General features: G+C 46.0%; 1 protein-coding gene across 3 annotated transcripts in view; it reads right to left on the reverse strand.

The window, feature by feature from the left end:
* Nucleotides 1-292: 292 nt before the first annotated feature.
* Nucleotides 293-21,222, reverse strand: part of ZNF582 (zinc finger protein 582) — a 32,422-nt gene continuing 11,492 nt past the window's right edge. The window contains exons 4-6 of one of the 3 annotated variants that reach the window (XR_012780890.1): nt 18,807-20,191; nt 1,279-1,422; nt 293-595 (exon numbers count right to left, since the gene is read on the reverse strand). Coding sequence is in view for 1 of the 3 variants with exons in the window: in XM_075537686.1 (XP_075393801.1) it covers nt 18,888-20,191 (1,304 nt within the window). In the remaining 2 variants the exon portion in view is untranslated. Of the gene's footprint in view, nt 596-1,278; nt 1,423-9,053; nt 20,192-21,222 lie in introns of those variants that run through there. The other 2 variants (XR_012780891.1, XM_075537686.1) reach the window with 2 other exon arrangements.

Consider the following 21,222-nt stretch of genomic DNA (forward strand, 5'->3'; position numbering starts at 1 on the left):
AATTTTATCTTACTCCACTGGCCTCCTAGCAAGCCACTAGATCCATAAAGTGTTCAATTCACAGAGGTCTCCCTGCATGCCACGGAGTAGACTCTGGCTGGTGGACGACAGAAACGAACTCTATTTGGATGGCATTTGTACAGAAGTTCACTGGACATTTCTTCTGCTGACTAGCAAGACACTTGCTCCACAAGAGCTGGAGGAGTTTGGGTCTCACCACCCTACCACCCCCTTCTTTAGACCAACATCCCCTGCCTTCCCCCACACATACCACCTTCTCCCCTCACCTGCAAAATGCTGGACTTTTTAATTTTTAAGCAGTTCAAGTGAGACACGACTCATGTGAGTCTCAGGGGTGAGGCAGAGACTGCCTCCGGTGCTCTTCCATAATGAGATCATTCTGCTGCGTCATGATGTGAACAGCTGGTCCACCGAAGGGGGCGTTTCCCTGGGGGTGTGGCTTGCCTTCAGCATCTGCCCTCTTGTTGCTTGACCTTCTGAGACTGTGGCCTGCTGCCTGGCCTGAAGATTTTCGATTCATCAGCCCTCATAATCCCATCAGCCAGCAGGACCCATGGACTTATTGAGTCACTCCCTAGGAGTAAATAAATCTCTTTATCCTTAGCAAGTATAAAGAGCAAAGCTTGCTGCTCTGACTTCTCCAGAGAACCCAGACTAAAGCATATCCAAAGGACATACTCTACAAGGTGTCCAAGAACAACTAAAGGGAGCCCCTGGAACCTCCTGTGGTACTGGGCCCAGCCTAAAACCCACCCTTTGGGTCCCCTTGCCCATATTTTCTTCCAGGTCAGCGAAGCCCCATGTAGCCACGATTCTCAAGCCTGCCCTGACTAGCGTTCTCTGAGCCACCCCAGGAAATAGCTCCACGTGGCGTGCCACTCCATGGCACCCCCTCTTGTGCCAATCACGTTATATGTGAGCCAAAAACTATTGCTAAAGAAATCATAGCGACTTTTATGAAACAAAAAAACCAATACGTGAAGCTACCATTTCTCAGCATACGCTCCATTTGGGTTTATACGAGGGGTTACCCTCCAAAAACATGAGGCTTTTTTTTTATTGAGGGGGATAGTGCATTTGGAGTTTGTTCCATCAAGCTTTCTATCGAGAGGTTCTGAAAAGATTGCATAAGAGTGGGCAACAAAAAAGGCCTGATTTGTGGCACACGGGGGACTGGTTTTGCCCCCATGACAATGCCCCGGCTCACACAGCCATCTCAGTGCGCCAGGTTTTGGCAACAACCAGCATCTTACTCACCTGACCTCGATCCATGTGACTTCTTGTTGTTTCTGCGAATGCAGAGGGGCATGAAAGGATATTGATTTGATGACACAAGAGTTGAGGAGAAGAAACGAGGGAGGTGCTGTCAGCCATCCAAACAGATGAGTTTGAAAAATGCTTCTAAGAATGGAATCACAGATATGACAAGTGTACTGAGTGTAATGGAGAGTAGTTTGAAGGTGATAAAGTTTTGTAAAAATAAATAAATAGCTTTGGAAGAAAAAAAAATTCAATTTTTGGGGGGTACCCCCTCATACACATTGAAGATGCTTGTTTCTCTAACCCTCCCCCCTCCCAAATTCCTGCACGCTTTCACTTATATCACATTAAAACAGCAGTTTTAGAATCTCAAAGCACAACAGAAATGACCAACATGGACTGATTTGAATACATTTCACAAATGAAGACGAACAGCAAGACGCATGAAGAGCTGCTCCTTAGGGAAATGGCTCATGAAAGTCAGTTCAGGATAAACCTGATGATTGTCATCCAGTCAATTCTGACTCAGAACGTGAGCCATTGATGGAACGGCATTGCCCCCAAGTATATCTTCACTCTGCTAGGTCATGATTCCCAGTAGTAGATGGCTGTCCTCCATTTTGTGATCTGATGTAACCATCCTCACTTTTCTGGTGTGCTGTAATCTTGACTTCTATGCACACACCCTGGCGATCTGCTTCTCAAAGGTCACATCTTGGAAATAGACTAGACAGCATTCTCAGGAATGGAACTTCCACACCATTTAATTGTGCTCGTGGGAAATCCGTAGAGAGAGCAACTGAACAAAAGAATGCTGCATGGTTTCAACTCAAAAAACGTGTGCATCAGAGTTGCATCCTGTGGCGGTTAAGTAATCTGAAAAATTGAGGAAGGGGTGGAGTCTGGCCTGTCAATCAGGTTGCAGCTTGATGACCTCATTTGGAGGCACAATGGAGATAAATAGCTCACTGGAGGCGGGACACACTCACTCTCTGTGAGACAGTCCTGTTTACAAGACACATGGAGCTGTTCTAGAGCCCTGGAGCTGGAGGAGCCACGTGGAGGAAGACCCCTGCCAGACCTGAGATGCTTCCACTGCCACTGGAGCCACAAGACATTCCGCCCACTGACCTGTGAGCTTCCTGCGTTCAGCATCATTGCATGAGTTGCATAAGTCTGAAGAAGAATTTAGAGATTGGTACTGGACATATTGGCTAATATCGGACTTATGGACTTGATCTGGACTGAGATGTTTCCTCAATATACAATCACTTTTTATATAAAAGCTCTTTCCTATACAAATATGAGTGTCTATGAGTTTTGTTTGTCTAGACTACCCAGACTAACACATTTCCTTTCACCGTACTGATTCAATCTGTGTATTGAGCAAACAATCTGAGAAGTTGGACTAGATGCAGATCTCCACATCAGGATGGAAGGCAGGCTCATTAATAATCTGCAATATGCAGGTGGCACAACCTTGCTTACTGAGAGAAGAACATTATGCTTGGTAAAGAAGGCCATCGAAGAAAGCGAGGAAAACCCTCCATGAGATGGCTGGCACCCTGGCTGCCACAACGAGCTGAAATATGACAATCGTGAGGGTGGCACCGGACCAGGCAGTGCCTCGTGCTGCTCCAAGAGGGTCAAGTTGGGAGCTGACTTGGCAGTACCTAACAAGGCGTTCTGGTGTGACAGTGGTTACATGTTTGTTTATTATGTTAATGAGGTGGGATTGGCAGGGGATAGATACAATACTCTTAGGTCACAATCTTGATTTTTTTTTAAAAAAATCATTTCATTGGGGGTTCATACACTTATCACAATCCATACATATATCGATTGTATAAAACACATTTGTACATTGGTTACCCTCATCATTCTCAAAACACTCGCTCTTCATGTAAGCCCCTGGCATCAGCTCCTCATTTCCATCCTTCCTCCCTTCCTCTGTCCCCTCCCTCATGAACCCTTGATAATTTATAAATTATTATTTTGTTCTATATTACATTGTCCAACGTCACCCTTCACCCACTTTACTGTTGTCCATCGACCAGGGAGGAGATTATATGTAGATCCCTGTAATTGGTTCCCCCTTTCCACCCCACCCGCCCTCCACCCTCCCGGTATCACCACGCTCACCACTGGTCCTGAAGGGATCATCCATCCTGGATTCCCTGTGTTTCCAGTTCCTATCTGTACCAGTGTACATGCTCTGGTCTAGCCAGATTTATAAGGTAGAATTGGGATCATGATAGTGGAGGGGGGAGGGGAAGCATTTAGGAACTAGAGGAAAGTTGTATGTTTCATCATTGCTACACTGTACCCTGACTGGCTCATCTCCTCCCTACAACCCTTCTGTAAGGGGATGTCCAGTTGCCTACAGATGGGTCTTGGGTCCCCAATCTGCAGTCACCCTCATTCACAATGATTTAATTTTTGTTCTTTGATGTATGTATGATAACCTGATTCCTTCAACACCTCGTGATCACTCAGACTGGTGTGCTTCTTCCATGTGGGCTTTGTTGCTTTGGAGCTAGATAGCCACTTGTTTACCTTCAAGCCTTTAAGACCCCAGACGCTGTATCTTTTGATAGCTGGACTCCATCAGCTTTCTTCACATCTGCTTATGCACCCGCTTTGTCTTCAGTGATCGTGTCAGGAAGGTGAGCATCAAGGAATGCCAGTTTAATAGAACAAAGTATTCTTACATTGAGGGAGTACTTGAGTGGAGGCCAAATGTCCATCTGCTACCTTAATACTAAACACACAAACATATGCATATAGATCTATTTCTGCCTCATCATATATAAATATATTTACATATGTATATGCCTTCATTTGTACCTTTATAAATGCCTTTTGCCTCCTAGTTCTTTCTTCTAGTTCCTGTTACTTGTCCCACTATCATGCTCAGCTTTCATTTGGGTTTCAGTAATTCCTCTCAGTTACATTACCCTTGATCAAGACCTACCAGGCTTCCTACACCCTCCTCACCACCGATTTGGATCACTTGTTGTTCCCTTGTCCCTGGGATTGTGAAATACTTTTTTCCAACAAAAGAAACAGCAACTATACAATGGACTTCCCAGGTGGAATGCACAGAAATCTAATCAACTGCATCTGCAGGAAGAGACAATGGAGAAGCTCAATATCAACAGCTAACAGTAGACCGGAAACTGATGATAGAACAGACTGCCAATTTTTCATATGTAAATTCAGGCTAAAGTGGAAGAAAATTAGAAGAGACAAAAGATCAAAGCAGGCCAGAAGGGACTCTGAAATGAAGTCAAAAAGCTGTATAGAAAATTTCAAACAGTAGCTTGTGAAGACAAAGTCACATATTATACTGAAATGTGCAATGAGCTAGTTAAAAAACCAAAGAGGAAGAACACACTCAGCATATGTGAAACTGAGAGAACTAAAAAAAAAAAAAATAGACACTCAACTGTTTCAAGAGGTAACATATGGTACTGAAGGGAAAAGTTCAAGCTGTACTGGAAGCATTACCTAAAAACAAAGTTCCAGGAATTGCTAGCATACCAGCTGTCGACAGGGTAAGGAGGCATGGAAGCATTTACTGCTTCTGTGCCAGGAAAACTAGAAGACAGCTACTTGGCCGACTAGAAGAGAACCCTATTTGAACCCGTCCAAAGAGAGGTGACTCAAGGCTCAAATTACAGAACAATATGATAGAGACACACGACATTTTGCTAAAGATCATCCAATAATGGTAGCCGCAGTCCCCTGACCGGGAGCTGGCAGCAGTTGAGGCCAGATTCAGGAGAGGACATGGAACGAGGGCTATCACTGCTGATGTCCGATGAATCTTGGCTGAAAGCAGAGAATACCAGAAAGATACTTACTTGTGTTTGATTGACTATGCCAAGGCAGTTGACTTTGTGGATCATAACAAACTATGGACAGCCTTGAGAAGAACGGGAATTCCAAACGCTTCATTGTGCTCATTCAGAATGCAGACCTGGATCAAGAGGCAGCTGTGTGAACGGAGCATGGGAATACTGCGTGGTTTAAGATCAGGGAAGTTGAGGGTCAGGGAGTATCCTCTTATTCAATCTGTTTGCTGAGCAACTAATGGGAAAAGCTGGATTATACGAAGACTGCGACACCAGGTCTGGAGGAAGACTTATTAACAACTTGTGATCTGCAGATGGTACAACTTTGCTGGCTGGAAGTGAGGATCTAAAGCACTTGAAGATCACAGGTGGCAGCTTTCAGTATGAATTATAACTCAATGTGAAGACCCAATTCTCACAACTGGACCCAAAGATAACATCATCATACATGAAGATAGACGCTGTCAAGGATGTCGTCTTGCTTATCTGGATTCATAATCGATGCTCACGGTAGTAGCAGTTAAGAGAGCAAAGGACACACATTATATTGGGTCAATGTGCCGCACAAGATCTCTTTTACAGTATTCCACATCAAGGATGTTACTCTGTGAACTACACTGTGCCTGAGCCAAGCCATGGTACTTTCAATTGTTGCACATGCATGTGAAAATTGGATATTGAGTAAGGAAGACCTAAGAAGTATGGCCAGAGTGCTCCCCAAAGGCAAGGATGGCTAAATTTCGACTTACCTACTTTGGGCATATTGTCAGGAAAGACCAGTCCCTGGAGAAAGACATCATTCTTGGTCAAGTAAGGCCCTTAACAGGGTAGGGCTGACACAATACTGACCCAATGGCTTCACAATGGGTTCAAGCACAGAAACACTGTGAGCTTGGCACAGGACCACGCAGTGCTTCGTTCTGTTGTGCATGGGGTTGCTAAAGGTCAGAACCAACTCTATGGGATCTACCAACCACAGAGAGGAGGGGGCTTCAAAAAGTCCACAGAAAAATGCCATTACCTTTGGGCCCTATTTTTTCTATGAGCTGAGAGAAAACTCCTCGTACAACTTTTAGCCCAGTCCTGCTTTCTGTTTCACATGCTCAAACCAAATCAGTATGCGTGGAAGAGTGACGTTAAAGGCGATGCAACCACAAACACATGGACCAGATGCGATTTCCAAGGAAAACACAACTACACTGAAAGAGGGTGGTGAAAATTAGCTCATGGTACATTTGATACTGTACATAATCTGGATACCCTGGGAGGGGGGCCAAAAATTCAAACAAATGAACTATCATTATAAGGCTGCCCTCTCCTCCTCCAGCAGAGGTGTAGATGTGTATATATATGTATATGCATACAGACAAATAAATGTATGTGTATATATTTGAATCTATCCTACTTGCTTTCCTGATAGGACCCAGAATGAATAGGGAAGACTGAAGAAGTAATGTCTTTGAATTGTGTTTTGACAATGAATGCTGACCATAACATGGTGCTGTCCAAGGAATGAACAAATCGCTTGGAAGACAGACATATAGTCAGAATGCTCCTTAGAAGTAAGGATGGCCATATTTCACCTCACATGCTTTGGATATGTTATCAAGAGGGACCATGTCCTTCCTGAAGAAGGACAATAGGTTGATTGAGAGTCACTGAAAAAGACCACCATCCATGAGATGGACTGACACAGTGGCCACAACAATGGACTCAAACACAGCAACTATGAGGATGAAGCAGGACTGCACAGTGTGTTTTTGTTTTGCTTTGCGATACACAGGGTTGCTGGAAGTCAGGACCAACACAATGGCACATAACAACAACAAGGTCTATCAACAATGACATCCAAATAGAAACAAGCACACACATCTCTCTGATCATGGTTCCTAAGTACCATTCTCAGGAAGAAAACAAAAGCCATGGATTTTTGAAGAAACTGTTGTCAAGGCTGGATCAGGGAAATGAAAATATGTAGTTCAAATGTCTGTGGTGGGAGAAAGTAAGGAAGTACCCAAAAAACAATGGGACATGCAGCTATTTAAAAATAGGGGTCTTAAAGGCTTGAAGTTAAACAAGCAACCATCTAGCAGAGAAGCAACAAAGCCCACATGGAAGCATACTGGCATGTGTGATCATGAGGTGGTGATGGGAAAAGGTATCAGAAATTCAAAAACAAGCAACCAACTCGATGTGAAGGGGCATGGATGTAGTAGAGACCCCAAACCCACCTGTAAGATATTTGGACAGTCCCTCTTAGAAGGGTCACATGCTACGAACGAAAAATCCAGGGTGTGACATAGCACCAATGAAACACATAACTATCCTCTCGTTCTTTAATATTTCCTCCCCTTATGTTTTAGTGTTACCTCATTAATCATGTTAGACTTCCATATGTTCATTTATATAATTAAGATTGTTCAGTACATGAAAGCCAAGATAGATAACCTTCAGAAACAGTAACATGAGTAATGGTTCCCTGAGGGTACTGGAAGGCATGGAAGGGGGAGCTGATGATGGTGTAACCCCACTCAAGGGGAGCAAACAACAGAATTGCATGTGAATGGATATATTGGATGGTGGAAGACATGGCAAAATCAATCAATAAATTAAAATAAGGGTCATTGGGGATAGGGAGGAGGAGGGGATAAAGGGGAGCTAATATCAAGGAGTTCAAGAAAGAAAATGTTTTGAAACTGATGGTGGTAGCAATTGTATGATACTGCTTAATGTGACTGAACTGTGGAATGTTATGTTATCTCCAAGAGCTCCCCCCCCAAATGATTTAAAAAAATGAAATAAGAACTGGGGTGGGGTTGGGGTTGGGGGTAATGGAGCATGTAAAAGTCACCAGGGACCCAACTTGACAGAGTCTCCAAGGGTTATGGCTGGGACAACTTGAGCAAAACCAACCATTATAAAATCCTTTTATAACCCGTAGACTTGAGTTAATACCCAAGAATCCACTGTGATATAAGTAACGAGAGAACAGATTTTATTTTAACAGCACAATGCCAACTAATAAATGTAGTAGTAGTCAGGGAAGAAGAAATTCAGCCTTAGGTAAACAGCACAGCAATGTGTTTGTACAAACCAACCATGGGTAGATGCTAAAATTGTTGACAGCTGTGTGCTGTCCAGTCACTTCTGACTCACAGAGCCCCAGGTGGCAGAATTGCACCTAGAGTTTCCAAGGCTTTCATGTTTATGCAAACAAACTACTCATCTTTCTCCCAAGAAGCAGCTGCTGGATTTGAACCACTTATCTTATGGAGTGCTTAACTATTGAGCGCGCGCGGACACACACACACACACACACACACACACACACACACACACACACACACAGAGAGCTTCCCAGCCATAATTTGACTCAGTTATACTAAAATGGGTTTGTGTCTCCCTCGGAGCAGTAGCTAGGTTTGAACTGCTCACCTTACAGCTAGCCATCTGATGCTTACCAAATCTCTTAAAACCAAATCACTGCTCCCGAGTGATCCTGATTCCGAAGGACCCTATTCTGAGGTGGTAAACATGGGAGCAGATGACCCCATCTTCGGAAGTTCCATTGGATCAGCTGGCAGGGTTGAACCTTCACCTAGCAGTTAGTAACCTAACGCTTCCCCAGCCTCTGAAAGCCCAAACCCAACCCAACCCACTGCCCTCCAGTTGGTTCCGATCCATGGTGACTCTACAGAGCAGGGCAGAACCGGCCCCAGGGTTTCCGAAATTGTAACTCTTATGTAGAGAGCCTCCCCTTTCTCTCGTTTAGGCTCTTATAGTCCACGTTTTCCTCCACTCCCCCGCAATCAGCACCGCGACCTGTCCGCCAAGGCAGAACTGCTCCTGTGGGTTTCCCAAACCTCAACGCTTTACGGGGGGGGGGGGGGGGGGGGGGGGGAGGGGGGTAGAGAACTAGTGGTTTCGAACTGCTGACCTAGTGGATAGCATTTTATGAGTCGGAATCGGCAGTGAGTTTGAGTTTTGAGCGTCACCCCCAACACACACACACACACACAATGAATTTGAGGCTTGAGCCCCAGAAGACCCAGGTCCTTCAGGGCGGAAGGTGACCCACGCCTCGTTAGCAAAGCCGCGTCCCACAGGTTAGCGCGGGATCCTGGAACCTCAGGTGAAGCCCCTGTGGCCGCACCGACGCAGTGTTTCATTAAGTTGTACGTGGGATCTCTAGGAGTCAGACCCAGCTCCACAGCACCTGGCAACAAGAACAACCATCATTCTGTGAGCGGACTGCCAGGCCTTTCTTCCGTGGCTCACTAATGGGTTCCAACCGCTGGCCTTTCAGTTGGCAGCGGAGCGCTTAACCATGAGGCCGTTAGGGCTCCGTGTGTGTACATGTACATATACGTATGTAAAATGGCATTTAAAAATATTCTAATGACTATCTTGGAATAGGGAATTGGGTTTTTACCAAAGGCCCTATGGTATATTCTGGAAAGTAGCAGTTTGGCAGATATGGTTAATCACTTTAATCCTTAGCCAAAGGTTGGCCCGTTGAACCCATCCAGCAGGGCCTGGAAGATAAAAGCTGGCAGTCTGTTACTGTTGCCCAGGAAACGCATTGGGGCACAGTTCCACCTGCAACACACGGGGTACCAAGCCAGCAGCCGAGAACAGCAGCAGTGTGATTCAGGACCAGACGTGGCATAGTAACCAGTGTTATCATTGAAAGGGGATGCTTTCTCACTTGGTATTTGTATGAGGTGGGGTAACGGTAGGCTCAGGAACCTGGTCTTATTAATTTGCTTCCTTCTCCTCAGCTCTGCATTCTGAGGACTTAATTCTTGCTTGAGAGTGGACCCCAGCAAAGTGGGAATTAGGCATGGTACAAGTAGTTTTCTTATCTTTGTGTCCTGCGGCAGCATCTTATTTCTCAATCCTGGCAGCGTCCTCGCTGATACGGTGGACCATGTTTGGTGGTAGAGAAGACGTGGACAAGATCCAGGTCCAGACAGCCCAGCCCCTCCCCTCAGTAGATGTCTCCTGTGCTCATTGGTTCATTCATTCAATTACTCGGAAGCCTTGCTGTGTTCCATGTTAGCACTTTTGGGCATCAAAGACACGCTTTTCAGCATTGTTTTGAAGTGATGACTTCTCTGTTATTTGTGAACTTCTTCACAACCTTGGGACCAAGGTGAAGCAGATAGAAAATGGCCCTGGTTTCCCTCAGCCCTATTCATCACTCTGTTTTTGGACAGTGTTGAAAACAGGATTGTGACTGGTGTCAGAAGTTCAGGTGAGCGGGGTCAGGGAATTTATGATATTTTCAGACACTTCCTCATGTATTAGTTCCCTGTGAGTGCTGTGCACGTTGCTTGTGTACATTAGGTATTGTGGGCACGTTACATGCCAACAACAACAAAAGCAGGGAGCAGGCTATCAGTGAAAGATAGAAATGGGGATTCCGGAATGGAAGAGCGCTCCAGCTCGAGACTGGATGGCTCGGACAGGAGTCGGGGTTCATCTGTGGAATCCGTGGAACTAGCAAGAGTGGTTGGTGTATGCGATAGTTTATTGTGCCAGCCTGGCCGATAAACACAAGTAGGATTAATTGAAGGGCGGAGGGATAAATGGCTCGGTGAGCCTCGCCTTGCTTGTTCTGTGCCTCAATTTAAAGGGATACACTACCTGCGGGATGCCTAGCCTGTGGACTGTGTCGCTGTAAGTTGAGGTCCCTCCAATCCCACAGGATTGGAATGTTCATCTCTGGAGCTGGGGACTGACAGCTGGTGACAGTTGGTGACCTGCCTTGCTGTTTGCTGCCTGGGTATATATAGCCCAGCTCTCTCTACAGAAGGGGACTGGCAACTGGCAGCTCTGAACCCTTAAAGGACGACTGCTAGTGTCTCACTGCTTTATAATTAAACTAATTTCTTGTATCATCTCTCTGTATATAATTTAACAGTTCATTTCTTGTATTATATCTATCTTTATAAATACATTTATATATAATTACTAGCAATCTGGTTGGTCTCTCTAGAGAACCCTGTCCAACACATTTTGGTACCAGGAGTGCTTCTAGAGAAATAAACCATAAATATGAGTTTCTCAAATTGGTTTTCCAACCTATTTAGTCTTGACGTGGATAAATCTGCTACCCTTACTAATCCATGGTGTGAAATAGCAAAGATAATACCTAAAGTAGCACCTAAAGTAGATGACGTGCTGGATAAAGATGCTCTAGGCAATCGTATATTTGATATTTTCCAGGAGTTTTGTGATAATGACAAGTATAGGGAAGCTGGTTGGCTAGTCCTTCGTACAATGGAAAGTGTTATTAAGGAGAGGGATGATCTCAGAGCCTCAAAAGCACACCTCACGTGCAGACTAACAGATTTGAAAACTTCCATCTGTGCTACAAAGGAGAGCCTTCTCTCCTCTAGTAAAAGAGCTGACATTGCTGAGAACCAGGTCCAGAGTCTCATTATACGAGTGGCTGAATTACAACGGCAGCTGAATTGCAGATCTAGAGTAGTGTCTGAAACCAAAGTAAGGGCATTAATTGGGAAAAGTTGGGACCCTGAAACATGGGATGGTAACATATGGGCTGATGAAGCAGAAGAAGAGGATATTGAGCCCTTAGAAACACCTGAGAAGATTAGCCAAACTATTCAAGTTGATATGCCAGGTGGGGCTGCATCAGTAGCATTACCTGAGGAAGATGCCTCGCAAGATATTGCTGAGCGCACCCAGGAAACACCCTCACCACCCATTATTTCCGCTAGACCTGTCACTAAAATGAAGTCTCAGAAACCTCCGAAAGGTGAGGTTGAGATGATTATCCAAGAAGTGCGCTACACACAAAGACCAGCTCGAGTTCTCAAATACGTACAAGCAAAATCCTGGAGAATATCCCTGGGAATGGTTACTAAGAATGTGGGATACTGGTGCACGAACTGTAATATTAGACCGGTCTGAGTTTCTGGATATGGGACCCCTAAGAACAGACTCTTCTTTCAATGTCTCTGCGAGACAGGCTAAAAAGGGATCTGAGTCTTTATTTGGCTGGTTCAATGAAGCATGGACTGCCAAATGGCCTAGATTAGACCAACTTGAAGTACCTGACCTACCTTGGTACACTGTAAAGGAAGGCATCCAAAAGTTTAGAGAAATTGGTATGTTAGAATGGATCTATCAAGATATTCCCATAGATCCAAAAAGAGGGTGTCCTGAAGACATACCCTTTACTACAACCATAAGGAACAAGTTTGTGAAGTGGGCCCCAGCATCTCTTAAGACTCCTGTAATTGCTATTCTATGTGCACCAGGATTAACAGTGGGCACTTCCCTAAGCGAACTCCGACATTTGCCCACAATGGGGCTGATTGGTCCCCGTGATGGTAGAGGGCAGGTGTCAGCACTGAGTCAACAGAGAAAGGGTGGGCATGGTTATAATAGACAACAAGTTTTCAATAATAATCAAAGCAACCTGTCTCGTGTGGAATTATGGCATTGGCTACTTAGCCACGGTGTCCCTAGGAATGAAATAGATGGGAAGCCTACTAAATATTTACGTGATCTGTACAGGCAAAAGAATGGTAGATCAGGTGTACAGCAGAATAGACTGTCACGATCGCTCAATCAATTCCCAGACCTGAGCCAGTTTACAGACCCACAACCCCTTGAATGAAGGGGAGGCCGGGTCCCTTGTAAGGAGGATCCTGCTATATCACTGAAGGTTTACACTGTTAATCTTTCTTCTAGCCTTCCCCAAAGGGACCTGCGGCCTTTCACAAGAGTGACTGTTCATTGGGGGAAAGGAAATAATCAAACTTTTCGAGGATTACTAGACACCGGCTCAGAACTGGCACTAATTCCAGGAGACCCAAAATGTTTCGAAGGCCCACCAATTAGAGTGGGGGCTTATGGAGGTCAAGTTATCAATGGAGTTTTAGCTCAAGTACGCCTCACTGTGGGTCCAGTGGGCCCCCGGACCCATCCTGTGGTTATTTCCCCAGTTCCAGAATGCATCATTGGAATGCATCATTGGAATAGACATACTTAGTAACTGGCAGAACCCCCATATCGGATCCCTAAAATGTGGAATAAGAGCTATCATGGTAGGAAAGGCCAAGTGGACACCATTAGAATGGCCATTACCTAGGAAAATAGTAAACCAAAAGCAGTACCGCATTCCTGGAGGGATAGCAGAGATCAGTGCCACCATCAAAGACTTGAAAGATGCAGGGGTGGTGATTCATTCCTACTACATCCCCATTTAATTCACCAATTTGGCCTGTAAAGAAGACAGATGGATCCTGGAGAATGACAGTGGATTATCATAAACGTAACCAGGTGGTGACTCCAATTGCAGCTGATGTCCCAGATGTGATTACATTGCTTGAGAAAATTAATACTTCGCCTGGTATATGGAATGCAGCTATTGGTCTGGCTAATGCCTTCTTCTCAATATCAGTCTCAAAGGACCACCAGAAGCAGTTTGCCTTCACCTGGCAGTGGCAACAATATACTTCCACAACTCTCCCCCAGGGGTACATCAACTCTTCTGCCCTGTGCCATAAGTTAGTCCGAAGGGACCTTGACCACCTGTCTATTCCACAAAATGTCACACTGGTCCATTATATTGATGACATTATGCTGATTGGACCCACTAAGGAGGATGTATCAAAGACTCTAGATTCATTGGTACAATATCTACGTACAAGGGGTTGGGAAATTAACCCAACAAAGATTCAGGTACCCTCCACATCAGTAAAATATCTAGGGGTCCAGTGGTGTGGGGCATGTCGAGATATTCCTACTAAAGTGAAGGATAAGCTATTGCATTTAGCGCTCCCAACGACTAAAAAAGAGGCACAATGCCTAGTGGGCCTCTTCGGATTTTAGAGGCAACATATTCCTCACTTGGGTGTTCTACTTCGACCTATTTATCAAGTGACACAAAAAGCCTCCATTTTTGAGTGGGGCTCAGAACAAGAAGAGGCTCTTCAACAAGTTCAGGCTGCCATGCAAGCTGCTTTGCCACTGGGACCATATGATCCAGCTGACCCGATGGTGCTAGGGGTGTCAGTTGTAGATAAAGATGCAGTGTGGAGTCTTTGGCAGACCCCTATTGGTGAATCACAGCGTAGACCATTGGGATTTTGGAGTAAAGTCCTGCCACCCTCTGCAAACAACTACTCCCTCTTTGAAAAACTGCTGTTGGCCTGTTACTGGGCCTTGGTGGAGACTGAACGCCCCTCACCATGGGCCACCAAGTCACCATGAGGCCTGAATTACCTATCCTGAACTGAGTATTGTCTGACCCACGTAATCATAAAGTTGGACGTGCGCAGCAACACTCCATTGTTAAACAGAAGTGGTATATACGAGATCGGGCCAAAGCAGGACCTGAATGAACAAGTAAGCTGCATGAAGAAGTGGCCCAAATGCCAACAGTCTCCACTCCTGTCACATTGCCTCCTTTCTCCCAGTCTGCACCTATGGCCTCTGGGGAGGTTCTTACCATACTTTAAGTGAAGACCAAAAAAGTCATGCTTGGTTTACGGATGGCTCTGCACGATATGCAGGTGCCACTCGTAAGTGGACAGCAGCAGCACTACAGCCCCTTTCTGGGATCTCCCTAAAGGACAGTGGTGAAGGGAAATCTTCCCAATGGGCAGAACTTCGAGCAGTGCACCTGGTCGTTCAGTTTGCATATAAGGAAAAATGGCCAGATGTGAGATTATATACTGATTCATGGGCTGTGGCTAATGGCTTGGCTGGATGGTCAGGGAATTGGAAGGACCATGATTGGAAAATTGGTGACAAGGAGGTGTGGGGACGAGGTATGTGGATAGACCTCTCTGAATGGGCCAAGAAAGTAAAGGTAATTGTATCTCACGTGAATGCTCACCAAAGGATCACCTCTGAAGAGGAGGACTTTAATAATCAAGTGGATAAGATGACACGCGCTGTGGAGACTGGTCCTCCTCTTTCCTCTGCCACCCCTGTTATCGCCCAATGGGCACATGAACAAAGTGGACATGGCAGCAGGGATGGAGTTTATGCATGGGTACAGCAACATGGACTTCCACTCACCAAGGCTGACTTGGCCACTGCCACTGCTGAGTGTCCCATTTGCCAGCAACAGAAACCAACATTTTAAGTCCAAGATATGGGACAATTCCTCGGGGAGATCAACCAGCAACTTGTTGGCAGGTTGATTACATAGGACCACTTCCATCATGGAGGGGACAGCGTTTTGTTCTTACTGGAATAGACACCTACTCTGGATATGGATTTGCCTTCCCTGCACGTGATGCTTCTGCCAAAACTACTATTTGTGGACTTACAGAATGCCTCATCCACCGGCATGGCATCCCACATAGCATTGCTTCAGATCAGGGAACTCACTTTACAGCAAATACAGTGCGGCAATGGGCCCATTCCCATGGAATCCACTGGTTGTATCATGTTCCTCATCATCCTGAAGCTGCTGGCTTGATAGAACGATGGAATGGGCTCCTAAAGACACAATTACGGCGCCAACTAGGTGGCAACAACTTGCGTGGCTGGGGCAATGTTCTCCAGGAAGCTGTATACGCTCTAAACCAGCGGCCAATATATGGTGCTGTGTCTCCAATAGCCAGAATTCATGGGTCCAGGAACCAAGGGGTGGAAGCTTGAGTGGCACCACTATTACTCCTAGTGATCCCCTTGCAGCGTTTTTGCTTCCTGTCCCAGCAACCCTCTGTTCCTCAGGCCTGGAGGTCCTGGTCCCGAAGAAAGGAACTCTCCCACCTGGAGACACAGCACGGATTCCACTGAACTGGCAGCTGAGAACGCCCGCTGGGCACTTTGGACGTCTCATGCCTTTGGATCAACAGGTCAGGAAGAGTGTCACCGTACTAAGTGGAGTGATTGATCCTGATTACCAAGGAGAAATTGGGCTGGTACTACATAATGGAGGTAAAGTAGAATATGTCTGGAATCCAGGAGATCCCATAGGCTGACTCTTAGTGTTACCATGCCCTGCTATTAAAGTAAATGGTAAGTTGCAGCAACCCAATCCTAACAGGACTTATAATGACCCAGACCCCTCAGGAATGAAGGTCTGGGTCACCCCGCCAGGCCAAAAACCACAGCCAGCTGAGGTGCTTGCTGAGGGCAAAGGTAATACAGAATGAGTAGCAGTAGAAGGTAGTTCTACCTATCAATTACAACCACGTGATCAATTGCAAAAGCGAGGCTTGTAATTGTCAATGTATTTTCTTTGTATGTGATTATTGCGCATATTTCCTTTGTTCAAGTATGTTATATCAGATATAATTTGACTCAGTGTGTTTTCATTTATATGTATGATAGATGATTGATGATAAGTATAAGTGTGATTTCATTAATATCTGGAAATTATATAGGTATGTATGGGTAAAGAATTGTGTACAGGTGCCAGGCTGGCAAGGGGTAGATTGCTATAGTTTATTGTGCCAGCCTGGCCGATAAACACAAGTAGGATTAACTGAAGGGCAGAGGGATAAATGGCTCGGTGAGCCTCACCGTGGTTGTTGTGCCTCAGTTTAAAGGGGTACACTACCTGTGGGATGCCTAGCCTGTGGACTGTCGCTGTAAGTTGAGGTCCCTTTAAGCCCACACGATTGGAATGTTCATCTCTGGAGCTGGGGACTGACAGTTGATGACAGTTGGGGACCTGCCTTGCTGTTTGCTGCCTGGGTATATATAGCCCAGCTCTCTCTACAGAAGGGGACTGGCACCTGGCAGCTCTCAAAACTTGAAGGACTGCTAGTGTCTCACTGCTTTATAATTTAACTGTTAATTTCTTGTATTGTCTATCTGTATATAATTTAACGGTTTATTTCTTGAATTATGTATCTATCTTTATAAATATATTTATATATAATTACTAGCAATCTGGTTTGTCTCTCTAGAGAACCCTGTCCAATACACTCACTGACACACATTACAAGCCACCACATTTGACGATTTTTGAGGAAACCGGGTCCAAACTTCCAAGAGTCCAGCACACAGGATGTGCCTAGTCCTCGAACCCATATTGTGACGCTGTATGAGAGATGTCTGCCAGGGATGCTCACTGGAGAGCCAGTGCTGCATGAACAATCTTAGACAGCAGCACAAAGGTGATTCCTGTGAGGAGGAGATGAAAGATGTTCCCATTTTTCCAAACTGCTGTACAACACCATCGTTATCTCTGACTTTAACTCCTCCTCCCCTCAGTACTGCCCTCCCATCTTTCCATGTTTGTCATTTGCTCTAACATCTGTCAGACTTTAGGAGTCGCCAAGACAATGGGTCACAGTGGTGGAAACTCCAAAATTACCAAGCCAACCTCACTACCATCAAGCGGATTGCGACTCATAGTGACCACCCTATCTGTGTCAGTCTGGAGGCCTCTCCTGACCCACATGGTCCAGGTTGAACCCAAATTAACAGGTCAGAGAAGGGGTTCTAGGCTCACTAGACTGGTAGCCTGCAAGTCAGGTCCTCAGAACCAAAGGTCAGATGAAGACAGGCCAGATACAGGATCCAGATCAAGGGCGAGACTTCTGCATACTAAGGAAACAGGGTAGTGACTTGAATAGCCCTCTAGTGAGGCTTCATCTCAAAATACATCCCACTCCAACCCTGCCCTGTTAGCATGAATGATTTTTTCTTTCTCTGGACCTTGCAGTTTGCAGCTCAACTCGTAACCACTATACCACCAGGGCGCCTTGAACTACGGCTTGGAGGAGCATATTAAATTCATTATGCCACAAGGGCCTAGAGAGTTACTGGGGTCTGGCCAGCAATGTAGCCTCTACTTAGCATGCACTGAAACTCCAGACTCCCAGGTGGAAGTCAGGTGATTGGCATAAGCCAGACCATAAACAAGACAGTGAGTCAATGGTATCAGTTCTTGGATGGAAACCCTCCTGAAAGCCAAATTCCTACATGCCAATTACCTTAATTGTCTACAGCTAATAAAACAAGTGGCCTTATAGAAATTTATTTTCTCACAGTTTAGGCAACTAGATGTCCAAATTCAGGGTGGAGTCTGTTTGTCCCTCCCTCTGTTCTCTCCCGTCCAACAACAAAGATCACTCTGAAGATACAGGCTTCCATAAGACGAGTCAGGGGTTACCCTTCCCACCAGCCCTTACAACAGCTGATGGCTGCGTGCTGCTGACTGACTCACGGAGACCCTACTGGGGCAGAGCAGATCTGCCCACACGGCCGCTATCTCTATGGAAGCAGCCTAAGCCCTCAGCTGCTACCCAAAAGGCTCAAGTCGGAACCCAGCAGCCTGTGCGGAGCAGAAGGACGAGGCAGTCTTTCTGTACAGATTACAGCCTTGATTACAGCAGGGCGTTTCTGCTCTGTCCGATAGGGCTGACGATAATTCCAGTCAAGGGCCAATTATAACCCAGCCTTTCTAAGGAGAGAAACCTCAGACCTACAGTGTAAGCTTTCACCTCCCACGGACAGGGGGCTTCACAAAGTTCTGGGAAAATTCCATTAATATTACACACACACACACACACACGATCCTGGGGTTTGTCACAAACAAAAACATTTTCCAACCCTTCCCCACTTCCTTGACACCATACTCAAAAACAATTTATCTTTTTTTTAAACAATGTGTTTTCCATCTCTGGATAAAGGATGACCTTTGAGCAAAGATCTTCTCACCTGCATGACTTTGTCGTTCCTCGAGATGCAGAGTTAAGGGTCATGAGCTCTCCCCGTTACTTCGATTCATATGGCTGCTTGTTAACACAGGTTCTCTGTACTGCCAGCCGTATGGGTACTTGCTAACACAAGCTCTCTGATGATCAGTACAGGATAAGGGCCGATGGAGGGCGTTTCCACATTTGTGATATTCACACGTGCTTCTCCACTACATGTCCTCTGACGCTGAATGGCTGCTGCCGCAGGACGTAAGGGCCTCCCACGTTCTGTGAAGGGCTTTCCCACAGGATGAACGAGCTGATGCTGAATCAGCCGTGAGCAGTGACTGAAGGCCTTCCCACACTCCCTACGTTCACACGGGTTCTCACCCGTATGGATTCTATAATGTACAGTCAGATGCGCCACCCGTTTGAAGGCCCTACTGCACACCTTACATTGGTAAGGTTTCTCCCCGGTGTGGATCCTTTCATGTTGCTTCAGTTGTGAGCTCACCCTGAAGGCCTTCCCGCAAGCCTTACATTCATAGGGCTTCTCACCCGTGTGGATCCTCTGATGCCGGAGGAGGGCTGAGCCCTGGTTGAAGGCCTTGCCACACTCCGTACAGTCGTGGAGTTTCCGGCCAGTGTGACTTGTCTGATGTTGAGTCAGCTGACACCGATGGCTGAAAGTCTTCCCGCAATCCTTGCATGCATATGGTTTCTCACCAGTATGGATTCTGTGATGCACTTTAAGATGGGAGGTCCGACTGAAGGCCTTGCCACAGTCCGTACACTGATAGGGCTTCTCGCCCGTGTGAATGCGCTGGTGCTCCATCAGCTGTGAGCTTCGACTAAAGGCCTTTGTGCAAGCCTTACACTGATAGGGCTTCTCGCCCGTGTGAAGCCTCTGATGCTGAACGAGATTTGAACAAGAACTGAAGGCCTTCCCGCATTCCGTACATCCATAGGGTTTCCTGCCAGAGTGAGTGTCCTCATGTTGACTTAGCCGTGAGCCATGTTTAAAGGCCTTCCCACAGTCCTTACACTTATACAGTTTCTCATCAGTATGAATCCCTTCAGGGTTAATACGGAATTCCTCTGGACAGAACATTCTGCCACACTCATTATAGCCAAAGGGTTTTTTGGCAGCATGGATTTTCTGGTAAAATGTAATGGACGGCTGCTGGCGGAAAGGGGGCATTTCTTCTCGACTGGTCGTCACTGGGCTGAAATGTCCGTCTGGAGTTCCCTGCTGTCTGTCAAGCTGGCCTCTGTGCTCCCAGCTATCCTGGGAACACTCAAACACACAGCGTGTAAGGGGTTCCATGTCCTCCCACTGGGGTGACTTTTCTTCACAAACTTGCTGCTCTCCTGGCACTAGCTCAGTACCAGGCCCAGACTCCACTTCTGGAAGAGAACAAAAAGAGCACGTGCACAGTTGGTTTCTGTTTCGGAAAAAGGCCACATCTGCAGTCAAAATGGAAGGCTGAGCCTCAAGATAATACCTGTAAGACCTCAGTTATGGCTAAGCAATCAGAAAGCTGGGCTAAGAGAACAAATGGAGGAAATATGAACAAGACAAGGGAGGAAAATCAGAGACCCTGGAAGGATGCGTGAAAACCAGACTGATGTACCAGTGTCGCTTCTGGCTCCCTCTCTTTCCCTGCATGCCCTCCATGTGCTCACGCAGGGCCTGAGCCAGCTACCCCTCCCCCCAGGCAATTAAAGAAAACAAACAAATATATATAAAACCTATGAGAGAAGATCCACGGTCTTTTTTGTCATACAGATTGGTCTTTACTATTGCAGAGAAATCACCTTGCCTTCTTATTTTCCTTTTAAATGATTTTATTGGGGCTCGTACAACTCTTATCACAATCCATACACACATACATTGTGCCTAGCACATCTGTACAGTAGTTGCCCTCATCGTTTTCAAAGCATTGCCTTTCTACTTAAACCCTTGGTATCAGCTCATTTTTCGCCTCCCTCCCACTTTCCCTCCCTCATGAACCCTTGCCTTCTTAATCCACCCACCTCCAAACTGACGATTACTGAGCCTATCAGGTTCCTATTATTACCATGACGCTGTGGTAGTGTTAGCTGCTGTCGAGTTGGTCACACTCATAGTGACCCTCTGGGATCGAGACAGCACAGAACTGCCCCCATGGAGTTTCCAATACTGTGAAGCACTGGGGAAGCAGGCGCCCTATTTCTCCCAAGGAGTAGCTATGGGTTCAAACTGCCCACCGTTCCATTAACAGCTGAGTGCTTTAACCACTGTGCCTGCAGGCTAGCAGGCATGGGGTTTAGCTACTGCATCACCAGGGCTCCTGATTGCTAAGAGTCGTTCTGAACTGTCAGTGAGGACCTGCCCTGCATCCCATTCCCCCCCCCCTCAGTGTTCTGTGAAGCTCTAGAAAAGACAGTGATGGAAA

This window comes from Tenrec ecaudatus, chromosome 18 (assembly GCF_050624435.1).
Source record: "Tenrec ecaudatus isolate mTenEca1 chromosome 18, mTenEca1.hap1, whole genome shotgun sequence".
NCBI classification, from domain to species: Eukaryota; Metazoa; Chordata; class Mammalia; order Afrosoricida; family Tenrecidae; genus Tenrec; species Tenrec ecaudatus.